The sequence below is a fragment of the Monopterus albus genome, unplaced genomic scaffold (assembly GCF_001952655.1).
Source record: "Monopterus albus unplaced genomic scaffold, M_albus_1.0 scaffold14.1, whole genome shotgun sequence".
NCBI classification, from domain to species: Eukaryota; Metazoa; Chordata; class Actinopteri; order Synbranchiformes; family Synbranchidae; genus Monopterus; species Monopterus albus.
In genome coordinates this window covers 1,881,345-1,901,355 of record NW_018127894.1, presented here as the reverse complement: position 1 = coordinate 1,901,355, position 20,011 = coordinate 1,881,345, and the positions used below count along the sequence as shown (strand labels likewise).

The window sequence follows — 20,011 nt, the reverse complement described above, 5'->3', positions numbered from 1 at the left end:
TGAAAGCAAAGATTTATTTTAGGTCTCAGTTACATTAAATTTCTTGGAAACTTGCACTGCCAAAGGATCTGCCTCCCTCATTAACCTAACAAGAACGCCTGGGTCAGATCTGGTTGCTTGAGAATTGAGTTTGCTTCATAATTCTATTTTTGGTTTTCTGTGGATTCACAAAACTCTCTCTGAACATCTCATTATTTACCTGTGAGTTCTTATTAGATTCTTACTTTATTAATCTCTTCATCTTGCATTCTGGAGCCAGTAGATTCAGTCTCCATAGCACTGCACCAGGTTTTGTTTGTCTTGAACCATTCTAGACTCGTGTAAAACTAATATTACATCGTCTGCTTGGGTTTTATTTATGCACACATTCGGTTTTCACCCATCTGTTGTTAAGACGTTAGTCATTAACAGGCTGTCAATTAAAGGCAGTTAGTTGTATTTTTTGACCTTGCTGCCTCTGGTTAATGGTTCTGCTGTTAGTGAGTGGGTTTATTATGTGGTATATGACTGTGCACCCATTTATGTTTCCTCATATGAAGAGTTTTGTCAAGAAAAAGAACTGAACATTTTCACTGTGTATATCCCTGTCATATTATCATAACAACACTTAAATGATCTCTGCCACTGCAGTCAAATTTATGTAACACTACTTTCATTCAATTACGTGTAAAGTTCTAATCCTCTGTCAGCTGCATTCATCTGTCAGAGCTGCAGCTATACTGTGCTACACATGCTTTGTTCAAATCCAAACAGCAAAGAAAACACCTCCAAACACTTTAGCAAAGTAACATTAATAACAGGTGGTCATAAACTGAATTAAATTTTGTGAAAAATTAATACCACAGATGCTCTGTGCTTTTCTAATGTCTCTGTTTTCTTTATGCCAGTGTTTGTGGTTAATAAAATTCATCTCTGAAGACCTTTTATAATAGACAATAGTCTTCCAAAGTCACATTTTGACTGAAATTAGTTTCCTCCAAAGTGCTAAATTACTTTTTTTTTCTTAGAAGAATAAAGAGGCCAAGTGCTTAGTCAGTTTCATTTGTAGAAAGTCCATGGAACATTAAAGTGCTCTTGAAGAATAAAAACCTTACTATAGCCAGGTGTTCAGGTTTGAGAGAAGACCTACAGACAGACAGACCTTAACTGAACATACCGATGGGACTGCAACACACCGAGCTATATCATCTGTATGATCAGTATAGCATTATATTTTTTAGCATTACTGTACAGTATAGAATTGCAGCAGAGAGCTAATAAATAGCAGCAATCTCAATGTAATAAAACCTTGAACAAAAGGTTTAGTTTAGTGCAGGAAACGAGTACAATGATTCAACTCTTTTGGCGGAAAAGGACTATACAGCTGCACCCACATCTGTGGGTTTAAAGTGACATTACCTCATTTGTGATGCATTTCAGCGTTACCTTAAAGCTGCAGCAGAGTATCTTGAACAAATTAACCTGTCAACTTGAAAACACAAGTAGACTGTTGTAATGAAAACAATACTTTTATTTGGGTTGTGTATAATTTCTTATTTACACAAATGAGTGCTTATTAAAGTTATCCACTGTATACTGTAATTATAGTAAGAGAGAAGGAGAATGGGATGTTGTGCAAATACAAAATACACAGATATACAGTTACAGTAAAAACGCTATCAGGATAGCTAACATTCATGCATGAGAGCCGTTATCCTTCGGTTTACAGAATGCACTGCACTGAAGAAGGCATACAAACTGCTGCTAAAATTACAAAACGCTAATATCTCAAAGTACTAACCAGACTGAATGTTTGCTGAAGTATTTTCACCTAGTACTTACAGATATCCAGTGACCTGGGTGACTGAGAGTCTTCATGGACACAAAGAAGCCAAGTACAGCAACTATACAGGTGCATTATGGTTCACCACATTTCTCACTGTCTTGTACAAGGTCAAGTGCAAAGAGTTTTGAGAGGAAAAATAAAAAGACAAATTGAGAGTGGAGGCATTGGGAGGCAGGAATAAATTAGCAGATGATGATGAATAAATGCCAAGGAAGGAAAAGAAAGAAAATGACCAATTAGCGAACATGGTCAAAATATGAATACATTTGGGAAGGCTAAGTAAATGCAATACTGAATGAGAAAAGCATTACAAATATGAAAACCTCTTTCTAAAGCCTTTTATTTTAATTAAAGAGAAAAAAGCAGCTGCGGAAATGGCTGGTGATTTATTATTCAGTATTTCTAGTGTTAATATTTAGTCCCCAAGTGTCTGCAATATGTTTCAAAATGCACAGAATTTGTTTTAATTTGTGCTATCAGTTATTTTAACAGAGAAAGTATTACATTTCCCAAATGTATGGAGAATCTCACTTAACTTCATATGAAAATGGACAAATAGCTCAATGTCATTGTCAAAATGAAATAACTTATCAAATAAATAAAAATCATTTGAACATTCAGGTGTTTTCCTCCATGTTTTCATTATTTCTTTCACATGTACATTATTCTCTTCCCTTTAAGAGTCATCCTCAGTTTTAATGATGTGGAAAAGTGTGACATTGAACAGGACCTGGTGACCGTTGTTCCAGCCGTAGAGGGCGCGCTCCCTGGCGTTGTAGTCCAACATAGACATGTGGAAGTACTGGTTATGAAAGGGGATGTCTGTATACTCGTATGTGGATGTTTTAGTAGAGTAAGCGTAGTACACCTTGGCACCGGTCGTGTGGGAGTTAGTGATATAGAGGGTCCCGCAGATCATAAAAGACTCACCAGCATTCCTCTTTGAGTACTCTGTGTTCCATGTGTTGAGGATCTGGAGCGTGTCTGGGTTCAGTTGGCTGATGACGATGTTCCCAGCATTCTGGTTGGTTGCGTAGACGACCCACAGGCCCAGCTCGTCCGCCATCAGGTCGATGTCTGAAAAGCCTCCCCAGGTGTAGGGGTACGTATTATGGAAGCCTGCCAACTCCAGAGCCCTCTGTGTGACCACGCGCCCCGTCTCAAAGCTGTACCGCACTATGATGTTGCTCTCCATCTTATTGTAGTACAGAGAGCCATTGTACACCACATGGTTGGTTCCAGCCCATTTGAACGGAAGGTTGTAGGTTCTTGACTCGACTCCTGCTACAAAATCAGCAATGGATTTATATTCTTTTACTATCTTGTTGTTGGTGTAGCTGTCCATGTACCAGACCTAGGGGCAAACAGACAACAGTCCTGTGATCTTCAGTTATAAGAAACTTCAGGGGTTGGTCCAAGGCAGCTGTAAATTTACAAGTTTCTCTATTATCTTTATTCTTTCAGTTATAAACAGCTTTATCACCTGTAAAATAAAAAAATGCATCCACGTAAAAAGTATAAAGAAAAAAGAGGATGGCAGAACATAAAGAAGAGAAGTTGGGCCTCCACTGACATTACTTGGAGGCCAACCATTCACCGAAGGACTGTCATTCTCTTTTATTGGTACTGATAAGGTCAGACTAGGAGTGAAGGAGGAAAATTTTAACTAACCTTGGAAACATAAAAAAAAGAGACTTTGGTTAATCTCAGAATACTGCAACCAACCAGAATCATGAAAGATTTAAGTATTAGATTTTTTTAAAGCTGTTTTTCCCCTTTTATTTATAAGGTTGTTAATTTTTACTGAGGGATTTAAGATCTGCTGTAGAGCTTTTGACCACTAGCGGTGTTATGGAGCAATGTTTGAATAAGTAGGCCAGAGTTCTTTCTTTGTATCTATCTGTTCATATTCCACTAGGCAGGCGACACCATACAAATTCCTGCTTCAAACTACTACACTGTATGACAGAGGTAGTAACGGGTCATGGCAGGCAGGAAAAGGTCAGCAAAAGGCAGGCAAAAAGAAGAAGACTGCTTGTTAGAGTTAGATAGCACACATGGATGTAACCCAAGGAGGTTTCAAAACATTAAAAAATAACTTCAAAAGCAACTTCTTAGCTGTACTTCATGTACTTGAAACTACAGTCTTGTGTATTAAACATAGGTTTTGCAGTTTGTAATTCAACCATGTTTTGCCCCTGAACAACAGGAGGGAAGCAGCTGTATGTAAATTATTCACCGCTCAGTGTTGCTTCAAAGAACTGCAACATAAAGAAAAGCACTTGAACCAGACTCACTTTGTTGTTTTTGGGAGATGCCTGAGGGTCAGTCATCCAGGCTCCAAATCTGGTCCCTGAAGTTTTCACCGTCAGCGGCCCAGTGATCTTCATTAGTTTGCCACATGCTGTGAACACATCACAGTTGTGGTCAGAAACAGCTCAAACTTCTCCCACTCCACATGATAAAATCCAGCCCATGTCTTGATGTTGATACTGGATTGAATCTCAAACAACGGCAGTGCATGCATCTGGTAGTAGCTCGTTTATCAAATCAAAAGAGTTTTGGTTTTGTTGTACCCGGTACTTTTTACCATACTGACTCTGAGAGACGAGACAGTTCAAGTAACTACAAAACAGTGCTGATTTATTCCATGAACACAGGTAAAAATTAACATTACACACTCAAGTATCTTGCACCTCCAACCTGCACGCAGGCAGATGAAAGATGAAAGACCCTGAACCCACCAGGCCTATACTTTATATCCCCTCGGTTGGGCTAGCCCCATACTACACAGAAACATCAACCGAGACGTCTCTGTTGCCAGCTTTGCAGCTGGTCATAGCAGTAGTCAAAACATGAAGCAAATCAATGTGTGTGTGTCTGTTGGTTAAGTGGTGTGTAGCTAAAAACATTCTCGCACGACCTCTAGTAACATGTCGTGACTTAAACATAAGAACATATTATGGCTAAGGCTACAGTTATACACGTCATAATAATAATATTAAACACCCTGTCTGCTGACAGTCATTGGTGTGTAGCTAAAAACATTCTCACGACCTCTAGTACATGTCGTGACTTGAACATAGGAACATTATGGCTAAGGCTGCAGTTATACACATCGTAATAATAATATTGAACACCCTGTCTGCTGACAGTCATCAACTTTTCTCTAGTTATCCTTGACCAGATGTACCCTGTAGAAACTCATAAGCATGACTAAGCATTTAACAGTCTAACTAGACATCCTATCTCCACTAAACATTTCTAATACATAAAGTATCTATCTAATTTCTATCTGACTAAAAATACCTAACAGTTTGTGTGCAGCAACCGTACACTAACACTCTTGTTATAAAAATATGTAGGATAAGCAGAGACACCACCAACCTTTAAACCCTTTCTCATGCATGAAATCTGGTGAATATTTGCACCACATAATACTTTAGCTGCACTTAATTCATCTTGCCAGACACATTCATAGTGCCAGTGACAGTAGGCTATCACTTGCATCCGATCTTGCAAGCTCCTTTTCAAGCATTTACTAACTGCTATTTTACCCAATCAATCAAAGCTTTTGCACAATGAATGTTCAAGTAATCAACTCAAGCTCAGACAGATTTTCAGCCACGTCCCATCAGCATTCATATGTTAACTATTCATGATGACACAATCAATGTTGATAACCTGGCAGTTGGCAAATTGGAGCTATAGTCATGCAAACCTTTATCAGAGGCAAAGTTGCTCTAGCAGCAGAACTGATCTTATTGGCTGAGCTAAACCTCAATGAATGGAACAAAGAAACCACAGCTTTCTAATCCCCACTGTAAATGGCAAATAAGAAACCAGAAAGAAAAACAGTAACAAATGAAATAAACTTATTGATCGTGACTTTGTGTAAGCCTGGATTACACTTTTTGTTTTAGCAGCTTAGCAGCCAGAGTACAAAACTTCATGACACCAACACCATTTATTGTCAGCTTGGAAAATTGTTCTTAGATTCTTCAAATAGAGGTTTTCTCAACCCATTAACATCATTTCTGCCTCCAGTAGCAGTTCTGCTTGGTACCATGCTCTCTATCTAAAAACCCAATCTGCTGGTGGCTGCAAGAAATATTCCTATCATTTCTTTGCTATCAAATAACCTAGTGTCACCATGCTGGGTGTCATTTTTCTGCAACAGCCTTACTGAGTTTGCTCATACAGTTGCGGAGCCGATTTTCCAGGCTGAGCACCCTCTGTTGTAGCTCCTCGTAGTCGTAGGCTCCCATCTCCTCCTGGATGCCCATCAACACACCAGACAGGTTTCTGATCTCCTCTTTGAACTGCGAAATGAGCTTGGCATCTGTCTTGTATTGTTCCAGGACAGGGATTAGTGGCTGCAAGGACTCCATTTTTCCCTTTAGCTCCTAGAAAACACAGAGCATACACCACTGCAAAAATACCTGCAGTCTTAATAAATCTCATAATCTGGCAGAACAATTCAGTTTGTTTTCAATGCAGAAGTTTCAGGATGTTTTATGCATTAGAACCACCACCTTAAAGACAATATATTATTCAAGAAAAACTTTAACATATTATCTCCTCTGTTCTGGTGCTTGTTTTCACTTGTTTAAGGAAATTATGGTCTTAAGAATCAGTATCTAGCACTCAGTGCTATAACAAAAAAAGAAGAAAAAGGAGAAGATCCAGTAAGAAACTTGTTATTAAAGTTACGAAAGGCCAGTATCAATTAGACAATGCCAGATTATCTGGGGGTTCCCCTTCCTCAAGATACATAAAAATTGCTGTATTGTATTTTGTTAAACTTAACATATACAGTGATATGTAGGAAGGTGTTAAATCACAAAGGTTCTTAGACTTTGAATAAGTTAGTAAACAAATAAAACAAATAGATAAGTGCTATACTCTGTGCAGCCATCATGACCTGTGGTGTCACTGTATCCACACTGGATACTGCCAAGGCAATCTTGTCCTTGGCTGGGCAGTGGTAGACCTGTATTGATCTTATCATGGATGAAAGTTTATCAATTCAGATGTGTCTCAGGTACCTTTAGAAGCAATCCTTTCCCTGGCTTTTCTGTGATGTCTCTCACAAGCTTAAACTTCAAACATATCAAAAGTATACCTGAAAGTTTTTGTTGCCGAGCATCTTCCTGTCCGAATCAATCTGTCGGAACTTTGACCGAAGCCCTTTGATCTGGCTCTCCATTCTCATGATATACTGAAAGTCCCTCTGCGTTCGCAGGTTCAATACCTCGATTGACTGTGACATGTTCTGCACCTTTTGAAGAGAATGAAACAGTGTAGCATTGATTTTTCCATCCACAGCAAGATTAAAATGTCCTCCATGTTCAGTCGTTTGCTTGTAGCATGCACTGTTCTAACTTCCGAAGGAACGAATCAAAACTTTGGCCTCGAACGTGAGTCTTAACCATCAATATGAATGAGTTTTACATGGGCATTGGACTGTTACATGCCAGTACTCTTACCCTGTTTCCTCTCAGTTTTTAAAAATATTTCACTTTATTCATATTTCAAAACAAACTGTTTGTTTAATAAATGTCATGGATGAACTATTGAATCTGCCAAGTTTAAGACCATACAGTATCTCAGAGCAGAAACCTTACACTGTATCTTTCTGGTTTAACAAAAGCTCACTAGGTTTATAGGACACAGAACAAGAAGAAATATGGTCTTTTCTCTCTCCTCTCTTTTGCTCTAATTGCAACCAACAAACATTACTGGAGCACATCGTTTGTAAACTGGCACAACACTCACATTGTGTTCTGCAGACTTTTCTGGCTCTGGTAGAGGGATACTGAAATGGTCTCACTGAAGCCCTAAGGCTACTTAGTACATTAGTGTCAAAGGCCCCAGTGAATGACAGAGAACACCCTTTGGCATACCACATTAACATGTAGACGACAGCAGTGTTTCTTTATATGGCATACTAATTAAGGAAAGTGTCACCAGCACCACGCTGTTTGTAGATAACACATTAAATCACTATTGTCATGGTGAAAAAAAATTCCAAATTAAATTTGATGTTTCTTGTTCAGTTCACAACGTGGGCTGTTGTGCTCAGAGCTAATTTTATACTAGTGCTAGATGCTAGATGTGAAAAAATAAGACCAGTTCTTGACAGCTTGAGCATAGTCCACTTTGTGGTAGACTTAACTTTCCCAATCAAATGCTTCAAGCCTGATAACACTCCAAACTGATCAATAAGCTTGAATTTGTCTATTGCTAAAAAAATAGGGGCACTCTAGTTCTGTTAAGTCAAGATGGGGAGTGTTTTCATCTTCACGAGCAGCCATTCAGCTGATTTCATCCATGTAATATAGTATGTAGAACTAGAAAACAGGGTTATAGACCTGGCCTCGATGTCTGTGAGGATTTAGGGCAACGAATATGCACGAATAACAATAGAAATCAATGTGATATGTCCATATGAATGTAGGTGTGCTGGGTGCTTAGTGTAAATGTGTGTCAGAGAGCGAGTGCGACTTGTTGTCATATAACAAGAAATGTGTGCGGCTGTGTGCATACACCTTCTCCAGAAGCTGGCGGAGCTGTCTGCCTTTGGCATCTCTGGAGCACAGATTCTGCTCGGGTGCCACCACTGTGCAGATACAACGCCCATCTGCATCCTGAGCTGAGCTGTACACCTGCCACCCCTCCTTTGGCCTGATGGTCTGCATACAAAAGCACAGGCGCAGTCATCCACAGACAGACACACAAAATAAAATCGACTCTGATGATATCAGTCTTATGAAATTGCGAAACACAGCTGTTAAGTTTTCTATTTTTTTCCTCATGGACCATCCATTATTTTGTCTCATACCCCCAAAGCTTTGACAGCAACCAATTCCACTGACTTATAAAAAGTCTGGGCTTTGAAAGAACAAAGTGTTTTTTCTGTAAGATATTCCTCCGCTCACAGTATATAGTCTCCAGTGAATTTCCTCTTCAACAATAAATCGTGTTTCCTTGCCTTGATGAATAACCCGACTGTTAAAATTCTTCTGTTTCTCCTCACTAGGACTTCCACTGCTTTCACTGAAAGTCCTGCCGTGAGATGCAGATAAAGCCGATTTATGGGAGCTTTTCCAATTCTTTATTACATTCAATATGCTCCACACTACTAGAGTATAAAGTCTAAAAAACAAAGTTATGCATCATAAGCCAATGCAGCATATTTTAATGCAAAAGCATCAACTACTGCCAGAGTGTACACAGTAAAACTAGCTTTGCTCCAATGTGTCCTGAAGTGCTGGAGAAGTTCATACTTACAGTATCAGCCACAGAAACAGAATTTGTCTACCAATCCTGCTGTTTACTATTAGCCTGGGAAATTAACACAAGCCTCCAGCCAAACACTGGCAACCTTTGACTGCAGATGGTAAATTTGTCTGCACTACCAACCTCTTTGGCAGGCAACCAACTATCATTTGGATTTTGTTTTACCTTATAAAACTCACTCTGGAGGAGAACAGCATATGAAACATGAACTTTGGCATTCACCGGTGTCTGAAGCTGATGGATAGAAAAGTGAAGTGCCCTGTTTATGGCGCCGGCATCCTTTCCTTCTCACATTCATCTTTTCCTGTCAGCTTGAGCTGTTTAAAGAGCGTTTGGAATCAGCCATGAAAGATCATGTCCTGTCTTTGCAGGCGACAATATCACTCAGAGGGGAAATAGCAGGCTTTGTCTTGTCATTTTCACCTACAAAGAAGCTGCGTTTTTGCATCTATAATGTAGCAATATCTGTTTATCTTGTAAAGCTGCTATAAAAAAATCATGTACTTTAAGAATGGTTGCCCAAAACATTAATTGGAATTTTACAAGGCAGAATTTGACTTGCCTCATCACTGTTGGTTTTCAGCACTTACATTCTGACTCCTCTGTTGCATCTTTTTTTGACTTTGCTATATTCTTATCTTGAAGTAAAAAAAACAAAAACTTCTATACTATCAGTCTCCTGAACTTTCATTCTATTCCCAGCACATGTCTGTCCTGTTGCTATTATCAGATTGTTAGAAAACGGTTTCAGGTATTATCAAAGCACTGCAGTCCTGACATTTGTCCACCTTCCTGCTGGTGGTTTGTAAAGTTTGTGTTCTAGGAATTTAATCTCATTCTACTGATGCCCTGATGCTAAGTGGGCCCTGGTATTTGATAAACATTTAACCTAGAGAACAGTAATCTTACAATCCTATTTTTTTTAATTCCACTGTCCTACGGCATCTCTGAAATCTTCATGTTCAGCGTGTAATAAAATAAAAGTACCACAAAAAGCAGCTGAAGAAAAAGTGACACTGCACTGGAATATGTAAAGTTAATGTGTACCTCACTGTAGTCAGAAATTATTAGAGAGACTAGATGGTTACAGGAGTTACACCATGATTTTAACTGGAATCTGTCTCTCTCTCATGGCATCATAGTTGAATGGGCTAAAAAAAAAAAGAGCAAACATCCTTAGCTCTTCCTTTCCTTACTAAAGCTGCTAAAAAGAAGCCAGTTTTACTAATCTGTTAAAATGGTCTTTCTCCTTTGTCTCTTGAATGACGCACATCCTTTCCCCTCTTCCATCTCGCACATTTCCTCATATTAAAATGATTCTGTAGCTCAGCCAAGCCAGATGCACTCTCCAACGATGCGTTTTTGGGAAGAATTCTGCTGAACTACTTTTTTTCTCATTAAATAATTCAGACAGCTGGTTCCTTTTTTTGTTTAGTGCGTTCATTTAGACTTTGACAGATCTGAATACAGTTTACAGAGCATTGACTTAGCTTATAAACATTTCCTGTTTTTCCTGAACAAACTACATTAATTCTGCACAACCACTTCCAATCATGGCAAGGTGATACTGTGTGAGGACAATAATTTGCAATCAAGACACTGTCACAGGGATTGTATTCTGCATGGGTGGGATGAACCTAATCGACCATTGTTCTTGTCCAAATGGCTTGGTGATCTGCAAGCTGCTCCTCCTAATTTGTGATAATGCTGTGACAATGCATTTCCATTTCACAAGCCTAAACTGGGAAGGACATATTTCCTATAGAATATTATACTTTAAAAGCATATAAGTAGCATGAAAATGAAAACTGCCTCAGAAATGAATGATTCATTCAGTTAAATTCTGTTTTACAGAGTATGGGGGAGAATTTGCCTCTATCAAGATGATCAGTGCTGCTTCTTCTTTCTGGAAGGGGAATTAGACATAATTCACAGCAGCAATTGGAATCTCAGTGATTGGACTCTCCCCTAAAAGTGAGTTATATACCTGGCCATACTCCCGGATCAATATCAATGCTTGATGTAGGCAATAAACATGAGTGCTATGAGGGTGCCTCTTCCTCCACTGCTAGTTTAAATTCGGTTTTCTTTTCTTTTTTCAGATTTTTTTTTTCCAATTTCTGCATATTAAGTGATAGTGGCACTGAACTACACACTGGCCATTGTGGTAAGATAAAAGAATCAGCCAAATTAGCAATAACGACAGAAAACTGAAATGACTCATTTCTGTGCTGTTGGTCATTCAACCACTGTGCAATGCTCCACCCCAGTTACATCCCCAGTCACCTGAACTTTACAGCGCTAACATTACACGGCACACCGAGCTCTTGTTGAAGTTAAGTCAATGCTTTTTGTAAGAAATATAAAGGCAGTGTTGATGGAAACTCACCACTGAAGGGCAGTATCCGAACAGCAGCAGAAACAGCAGCGGGTTCAGGACCACAGACAGCGACCACATACTGTCGGCTGCAGCAGCGTTTCCCTCCTCCACCTCCTCCGCCGCGACGGCAACAAAAGATTTCACGCAACTTTCTGCCCGTGGGTACGCGCCACCACGTTCATTACGCGCTGGTAAAAAACGGTGCTTCCTGGGGAGGAGGGGGGCACATCCAGCCACTTGTCCCCGTTACGCATGCATGCCATGCAGGCAGCAAGAAGAGACCTCGTCACTGTAAAGGAGGGAAAAGTTTGTTGGCTTGCATGCAGCGAAAATCCGTGCTGCGTGTACAGTAGGTACCACGGACCCTTCTTCACGGATATGACATCATCCTGTTGCCTCTTGACTTTTAATGAGTCCAGCTTGATGTGTGAGAGGAGGAACCACCGGCAACTGTGGCGGTGACAAAAGTTGCAGCTGGCAGTATTCTCTAGAAAATAAAAAGATAAGAGGTCCGAGATTAGAGACGCGACTGCTGCGTTTTTGTACCCGAATACAGGGGCGAGAGAAAGAGGATACTAAGGCAGAAGCACGTAAAACACAGCCCACCCTCTTAACTTATTTAGGAAAAAGAAAACATAGGTTATTTTTGAGAAATACGCTATTTTAAGGCTTTACTCCAAACCGTCAATGTTAAACAGTAAATTCACCCAAATTACAGAACATTCTCCCAGTTTGCCTCTAGTGGCAGGCTATATATGGAAGTTCATTGGTGACAAACAAACAAACAAACAAGTAAATAAATAAATTGGGGGTGTGGTGGAGAGATGAAAATAAAAATACTAAAAACAGGCTACCAATACCAATTTTAAATTTGAACTTTCAAAACACAAGAGATCAGCTAAAAACAGAAGAGACGAAATATGAAAGAAGTCAAAACCTGGACCAGGCTAACTGCAAAGACTAAATCTCCATTGTTAATTTATGTTAATTTAACCTGCTTTCATGCACCTGAGTCAGGGCTAAAAATTCAACCGGGATAACTGGTAAATCCCATCTTAATATCTTATATTGGCCAGTTCTTTTAAAGCCTATATTTGCTTACATTTTGGCAAGCAGCACCACTGAAAGTATGCTGAATTAGCTTTTAGCATCTCCTGTCTAAAATGTATCATGGATGTACAGACAACTATCAGAGTATTACTTTTATAACAAATACCAAATTACAATGTGATGATTCTCAAGCAAGTTCTGCAACTGTAGAAACATTTCTTTACTATGAATTTCTAAGTGGAAATCATGCCCCTTACATTTATTGACAATAGTCATCAGATATACATGCCACGACAGTGTAAGCCATGCTAAATCTAAGAATACAAAGCATCCTGTCAGTGTGTTAAGATTTGATTTATTATGCAAATTTTGATATTTGGCATTAAGGGTTTGTTTTTCCTCCACAGGATCTCGACTATCCTGGTCCCCTGCACAGGTACAATATAGTTCTGGATTAGACTGATAGAAGCAATTATTTTTTTCCCTAACCTAGCATATGTCTGGAATTATCATCTAAAGCACTCCATGACTAATATACTTGTACTGGCATTCAGCACTTCTCTTACAGACTAGAGGAAGAGCATGTTCTTTAAGAGTCACCTTCACCCTTGTGGGAAGCCTTCCACTTTGGTTTGCTAACCCATGTTTTCTCTCTTCTGTGGAAAATGGAAGAGTCAGCTTGTTCTTTTTGTCTTTGCTTAGATAGTGGAAAAGCAGCAAAGAGACAAGGGGAATGCAAAGCTCTGTCCGGTTTGGTGAGTCAGGTCACACACTGGATTTCAGAGCTGTGATGGGAAGCTGAAACCAACCTATCTGAAAACAATTTATTTCCACCTTTCTCTGGCCACTTTGGGCAATGTTAATGTCAGCTAGTGTAAACCGGAGACCTGAGGGGTAGAGGTGTCTCCATGCTCTCTTCAGATCAGTTGTCAGGAGCAGGTCGGGATGAGGTGATGGGCTGGACAAATGAAGCACAGTACTGTTAGTGTTTCCCTGTGAAACTGTTTGAAACAGGAATACTTGAACTCAAAGAGTGTCTTTGACAGGAGGAGAGAGAGGTTTCTTGGCGTACTTGAACAAAGGGTTTTCGTCAGCCATGACCTGCATACTTGATGAGTTTCTCTACAGCATTAACAGTGACTGCTGCTTGCTTTGTAGCTCAATCCAGCTGAAATTGGTCATGACATGATGAGCCCAGGGAATCTTTTGCAGTTCAAATACACTTTCATAATTGCTACAAAGAATTTATTTACTGAAGGAGTGAAAAAACAGACTACCGAAAAATATTTGTCACCATAGATACATTATGCCTGTAGGAATTCCACTAGTCATGAAATAATCAACAGAAAGAGCGCAGCAATCTTTCTACAAAAGAGACCATTCAATACATGCCCTTTCTAGTGTTCCACTCCAAATAGCTGAAAATTGCACATTGTTGGTTATTTTAAACAAGTCAGCTTTTTCTTCCTTTATCCAGGAAAGTGTACACTTGTTTTTTGAGCTCTCTTGCTTCAAAATTTTACATCCAGTACCTTTCTAGAACATCAGAGGTTTTCTGTTCTTGGTCAATAAGCAGCCCTGCTGAAGCAGCTGGAAGGTAACTGCACTGATTTCACTCCAGGTATTTAAACTTACAATCCACACAGTAAGGTCTGCAGTGTTAACACTATAAAGGTGAGGGCAGAGGGTGTTGCGAGGGCAGTGTGTGATCTTTGATTTGGGACTAATCAGATAAATTAAAGTGACCTGAAAATTTAACACAATTTTCATTCACGGACTCCCATAACAAGGGAAATTGTCATTCTAATGTTACTGCCCTAAAACCTCGTCTTTTTTTCTTCTTCTCTGATGTGCTAGTTTTCAGTTAACATTAAAATGGTAATGAATAAACCATTCGTTCTTCTGTATTTTATCAGTTCCCTTGAAAATTATATTTAATGGACCAAAAAAAGTACACAGGAAATCCTGGCGTAATGTTAAGCTGCAGCAAATCTAGATATCTTTCTTAGGTGCAATACTATGCTAATTTATATGCTAGTTTATACTGCTTATTTTGCATTGTTTGCACTGCTTGTTGCTTGTTAACACGGCTTATTTTGTTATATTACACAGCCTTTTGCTGTTTACTGTTTACTTGCCCCTTGCATGGGGATATGTACATATACATTGAGAGCCGATGTACCAGAGTCAAACTCCTCATGTGTCCGACACACCTGGCCAATAAAGCAGATTCTGATTCTAATTAACTAAGCTAGCTTCAACTTCTAGCTAAAGTAACTGTTAATAGCATTGCTAATGCACCCAGTGTTAGTCATACCGATGTTCGAACACATTTACATGAGTGCAAAGAAGAATCACCACTCCAAGTTTTAGTTTTGATTAACTACAGTACATGCCTTAGAGGAGCATAACATCTATCGATCTGATGTTTGCTAGCTAGCTGATTAAGGTAACTTTAGGTTGGCTCATTTAATTTAGTCATTAACTGGGTAACATTGGCCATTTGATGTTCAATATTAAAAAAAATAAAACCAGAGTGAGCAGCAAAAAACAATATGAAGTTATAGAAAAGTATTGCTTCTGCTTGTCAAAATGCCAATATATCTTTTTTAATATGTGAGAGAAAATTACTGCTGAATGTGAAAGTCAGCTAATGGCGCCATAAAAACTGGGCATATCAAGACAGTACATGATGTATAGAAAGGGCTTCTTGAATATATAAATTTTTAAATAGTATAGGAATTTTAAAAAATGTGTTGTGAGGTGCCTCAGTCTGTCTCTTATTTGTTTGTTTTGGGTGGGGGCTTCCTTTGGTGTTTCTTTCCATTTAAAATCAACCACGTGAGAAGAATCAGAAACTCGAATTCTCCATTGTCCTAAATGTGATTGCCTGTCTCTCCAGGTTAGTCCTTAGACAGAATGGAAACTTTCCAGGGTGCTTTCTTGTCCTCTGGCTTAATGCAGGCTGTGACAGGGTCGAACCATTTACGACCCTGGAAGAGAATAGATAAGAATAAGAATAGGGGAGGGAGAACTTAACATTTCCACAGAACAGACGAGAAAATATCGCCTCCCTTCTTTTCTCATTTCTTTGGAAATCTCATCTCATCAGATGTGACTGTAGCCCAAGGCAGCCCTGTTGTTTTGACAGAATTTTTCAGGCATGTTGACCAAAGTGGGTGTCCCAGCAGATCGGCCATGGCGAGCTGGGTTTAGGCGGGGCTCTGGAGTGGATAAGCTCAGAGTAAGCAAGCAGCCCTCTTACGCCAGCAGCATCCTCATTTGACTGCAGCCTTCATTTCCTTTCCTTGTTTTGATTTTGCAACCAATTAACAAACAAACATGTTGCTCTCCCTTCAAAGATGAAAAACAGGTGGCTCTGTATTTAAAGAGAAACGAGAGGAAAAACAAAAATCACTGGCCATCGGCTCAAGCAATATTGTCAGGCACACAAGCTTAATGAGAATTCATCACCATATGTGGTTCCACTAACCAAAAAATGACAACAACATTCAGGTCTAAGAAGTACACAGTGACAGCTAATGACAGATGTAATGATTTATAGAATGGAAACAGTTTAGGAATCTGTGTGGACAGCCAAAACCAAACAGACCTCACAAAAGTCAGATGGTTTTTTTCTGTATACATTCAAAGCATTGCTGAGGCCTGACAGATGGCAAAGCTGAGACAGTCATGTTTATGTGAGTATTGTACTTACCGCTGAAAGTGGATACAGATTTGTATGTGATTACTATTAAAACATCAAACATTGTACCTGAAACTCACTGTAAGCTCAGGGGTTTTATGCTATACTGTGTCAGCTACAACCAAAGTCTCCATTATGTCAAAGTTTGATTGAAATGTGAATTTCCATTCAGGTGAGTTAAACCCAGCAGACCTACTCAGGACAGTCAAGCATTTTGTTTTTGAAGATGTGTAAAAGGGTGCTGTAGCACTAGATAAAATGTCATGAACACAATTTAAACTTTATGTATTTTTTATGACTGTTGTAAATAGCTGTCCTTTGCTTCCAAATCACTTCTTTGAAAAAGACGCTCACATAAAGATCGCAGTCCTGACAACTTGACATTAGCAGAGGGTACATAAAAATTGAATGGCGGCAGTGGTATGTTGTTACTTTTGACACTGTAATAACACTTTAAAGCCTATTGAATATAAAAAAAGAGCATAAATCATGCCCAGACATGCTTTGTGTACTTGTCATGACAGAGATTTCTAGAGGAGGGTCGAATGACATAGTTAAACAATAAACATTTAGAAATGATTTAAAATGGTGCATAGTGTTGGGATGGTTGTTATAGATGTGTCAAAAAATGAGTGCTGAAAGCTAAAGTCCTCTGCAGCGAGAACAATAATTGGTAAGGATGAAAAATATTTAGGCCACTGCACATGTTGAATGTTAAAATACAAACATTTAATGACTACAGTTCTTGGTTTAGCCCTAAAACAAACCTTTCAATATGAAACCTTTACATATCGTATTGCATTTACCATTGCTCCAGGAAAACATGCACATTTCTTGTTGTTACTTTTCTCAGTGTGATGCAAAGTCATATTTACCTTTTTTTGTCTAATCTAATTTACATAAATTATCTGATGATTTACAATCTTCACTGCCATAAATGCTGTTTGTTCCGTCATACTCACCACTGCTGACATGACCAACTTCCTGGGAAGACAAAATAATTATTAATTAACATTCTCTGGGAGCACAGACAAACACGCTATGTTAAGATTACTGTACGTGTAATGAAAGTAATTTAAACTTCATTTGATACTTGTATTTCATTTCACTACAAAGAATGAAACAAAAAACAAAGCATAAAAAACGTACTCAGGTTGTCACTATTGTATGTCTTCATGTAGACAAATATAACTGGACTAAACTTTCTGGAATGACTAAGCATGTTGTTTAATAGTAATTGGTGCTGTCTTAGAAAAGTCGACCGGGTTGCCCACAAAATATCAACAATGTGGCCTGAAAAGCCAAAAAGCATTTTTTTGGGCAATTGTAAGATTGTGGAGTCAGTTTGACTGAGGACAGTGGAGTAATTGGGAAGCCAAACACAGCCTGGGAAGTGTGGTTGTCAGCGCTGACACATACAGTAAGATTTCAAAATTTGTGGATTGTACGACTACCTTTCAGCACATTTTGTCTAAAACCACTGGTTGTATTAATGAACTAACCTTGCTATTAACATAAAGGACAACCTGTAAGTGAATGCAAACCATTGCAATGTGCATTTGGCAAAGCACCAACCATTTATTTCAGTTTTACATAGGTTGTTAACATACTATAATTACACAGGTTTGAAAGCGGCTCTGAGCTAAGGAGGTGGCGATGCAAACAGACCTTGATCGAAGTCAAATCTGAGTCAGAGAGAAAAAACCGGAAAGGATCAGAGCATCCGGGCTCGGTCGAATCAGCCACATGAACCCAGACACTTGAAAAGACTAAATTCTCCTCCTAAATTATCACGGCAAAGGATGGTAATAACTATAAGCGCAGAATCACATAAAGAGCACCAGACATTTCTGCGCTCCAATAGCCAACAATACAGACATCCAACCTGGCATTTTTCAGAATCCAGTTTTAATATTTTTGAATGAACAATTCAAGGCACATGAAAACATTTGGTTCATTGTTACAAAGAAGAAAATCAACAGGAAATTTTTTGTGACTGTATAATAAAAAAAAAAACTGGACAAATTTAACTACACAAAGTCTTTTTTCTTCATACGTTAGACACCACAAATAACGTTTGAACTCAATTGTGTTATCAAGATATAAACATGATTGCAGAGCCAAACATGGCTACGTTTTTAAAAGAAATTGAGGTATAACATTTGGGTGAATAAAGTCTGTCTGGAAAAATAAGCCCTTTCTTTGAATATTTATATTATTATCTCTTATTATTATGGCTTACTTTCCTAATGGACATGTCAACTGGCGTGTCAAGACAAAAAAACTATACTGAATGCTTTGAGTTAAGTACTGTGTTCCAGTTTTCCTTGTTGTCAAAAAAGTCATATAATGAAAGTTTTGTTATTTACAAATTGGAGTTTTGTCAAATTATGTCAGATGCTTTCAAAAGACATAATATTTCTCATCAAATCTGTTAAGACAATCTATATTTATAGGATTTTTAATATCGTTTACCAAATACTTATTTAAACCTGAAGAGCTGGGGCACATGCAAGTTTTTAGAGTGGATTCGGAAAGGAACAGTATTGTACAAAACAATAATAATTACAGTTTTATCAAAAAGAAGTTTTTGTAGCACCTTGAGTGTTTTGTGATTCTGCACAAAAGCACCTCTGTGGTTGTGTTCAGAGCAGCACCTGGAGCATCCAGAGAGGGAGGTGTGGTGGGAAGGGGAGGACAAGGGTGGGTGGGGGTTGGGCTGAGTGGATCCTCTCTGTTGCTGAAAGTGTGCCACTGTCTACCACGGCATCAAACGTCCTTTTCCTGATGTCACTCTCATTACTAAGTTAAAGTCATGTGATTCTGGCCCTACAAGGGCGAGGAGTAGTTTCCCCTGGTCGGCGCTTTCAGTGACAGGTCTCAGGGGCAACTCTTCTTCTCCGGGCTTGAGTGGATCTTCTTGGCAACAAAAAAAAAACACGGGTTTTTGCTTCGCGGGGAGAGAAGGTAAAGGTTGTCGGATCTCAACATGTGGGTGATAATATGTACCCTCTGACCCTGTCCTTCAGCGGGAAGTGGGGGCGTGTCTAGCCGAGGAAACAGACGGGGCCGACCTCGAAGCCAAACCTCTGGTTGGAGTCCCCGAAGTCATTCAGCATGACGTCAATGATGGGCAGCTGGTCAGTGCAGGGTGTGTTGATCTCCAGCACTGTCTTTGAATAGCCCTGCTTCATCTGCACACACATGGGGCAAACGGGAGGATGGGTACTCAGTAATGTGAGCTAAGTACGGTTCTTTGATACTTTGAACTTTAAGAGGGAAGTTGATCAAACAAATGAACAATTTGAACACATCATCTCAGGCCTGGAACAATTTTCCACTGTTTTTAAATATTTCACAGACCAAACAATTAATTAGTTATTCCACTGTTTTTAAATATTTCACAGACTACACAATTAATTAGTTAAAGTAATATAAAATAAGACCTCTCTTCATCTGTTGTGTAAGTACAAGAAAAAATCCTAACTGCTATTAAATTAACAAAACCTTCACTATATTTCCACTGGACCTGAAACTATTTCCATTAATAAATGACCTGGTTATTTTCTAGATTAATTATTTAACCATTTCATCCTTAAAATGTGGTAACACAGTAAAAACTGCCCATCACACTTTCCCAAAGACAAAGGTAAAGCCTGGTTTGTCTGACCAAAAATGTACTGATTAGTAACAAAAGCAGACTGACCCACTCACTAATCATCAGCTTGAAAACTGTCTATGCTTTCTA

The 20,011-nt window shown here is 38.9% G+C and overlaps 2 protein-coding genes across 3 annotated transcripts in view; both read right to left on the bottom strand.

The window, feature by feature from the left end:
- Positions 1-1,518: 1,518 nt before the first annotated feature.
- olfm3b (olfactomedin 3b) lies at positions 1,519-11,939 on the bottom strand. Its single transcript, XM_020591655.1, has 6 exons — positions 11,517-11,939; positions 8,377-8,520; positions 6,951-7,106; positions 6,012-6,231; positions 4,123-4,229; positions 1,519-3,179 (listed from the first exon to the last, which is right to left on the bottom strand). The coding sequence occupies exons 1-6, from the start codon at positions 11,583-11,585 to the stop codon at positions 2,502-2,504; spliced, it is 1,374 nt and encodes a 457-aa protein (XP_020447311.1). The 5' UTR covers positions 11,586-11,939; the 3' UTR covers positions 1,519-2,501.
- Positions 11,940-17,897: 5,958 nt separating this feature from the next.
- The window catches only part of LOC109955447 (collagen alpha-1(XI) chain-like), a 102,277-nt gene continuing 100,163 nt past the window's right edge, over positions 17,898-20,011 (bottom strand). For both annotated transcript variants that reach the window (XM_020591612.1, XM_020591613.1), the window contains one exon: positions 17,898-19,457. In XM_020591612.1, coding sequence (XP_020447268.1) covers positions 19,311-19,457 — 147 coding nt within the window. In that variant the 3' untranslated portion in view covers positions 17,898-19,310. The remainder of the gene's footprint in view (positions 19,458-20,011) is intronic.

Excerpts from the sequence above, each read along its gene's own strand:
- olfm3b (XM_020591655.1), bottom strand. The coding sequence starts at position 11,585 with ATGTGGTCGCTGTCTGTGGTCCTGAACCCGCTGCTGTTTCTGCTGCTG. Across the intron at positions 8,521-11,516 it reads TCGGATACTGCCCTTCAGTG|ACCATCAGGCCAAAGGAGGG; the intron begins GTGAGTTTCCAT and ends TTTTGTATGCAG. Across the intron at positions 4,230-6,011 it reads CAACTGTATGAGCAAACTCA|CATGTGGCAAACTAATGAAG; the intron begins GTAAGGCTGTTG and ends ATGTGTTCACAG.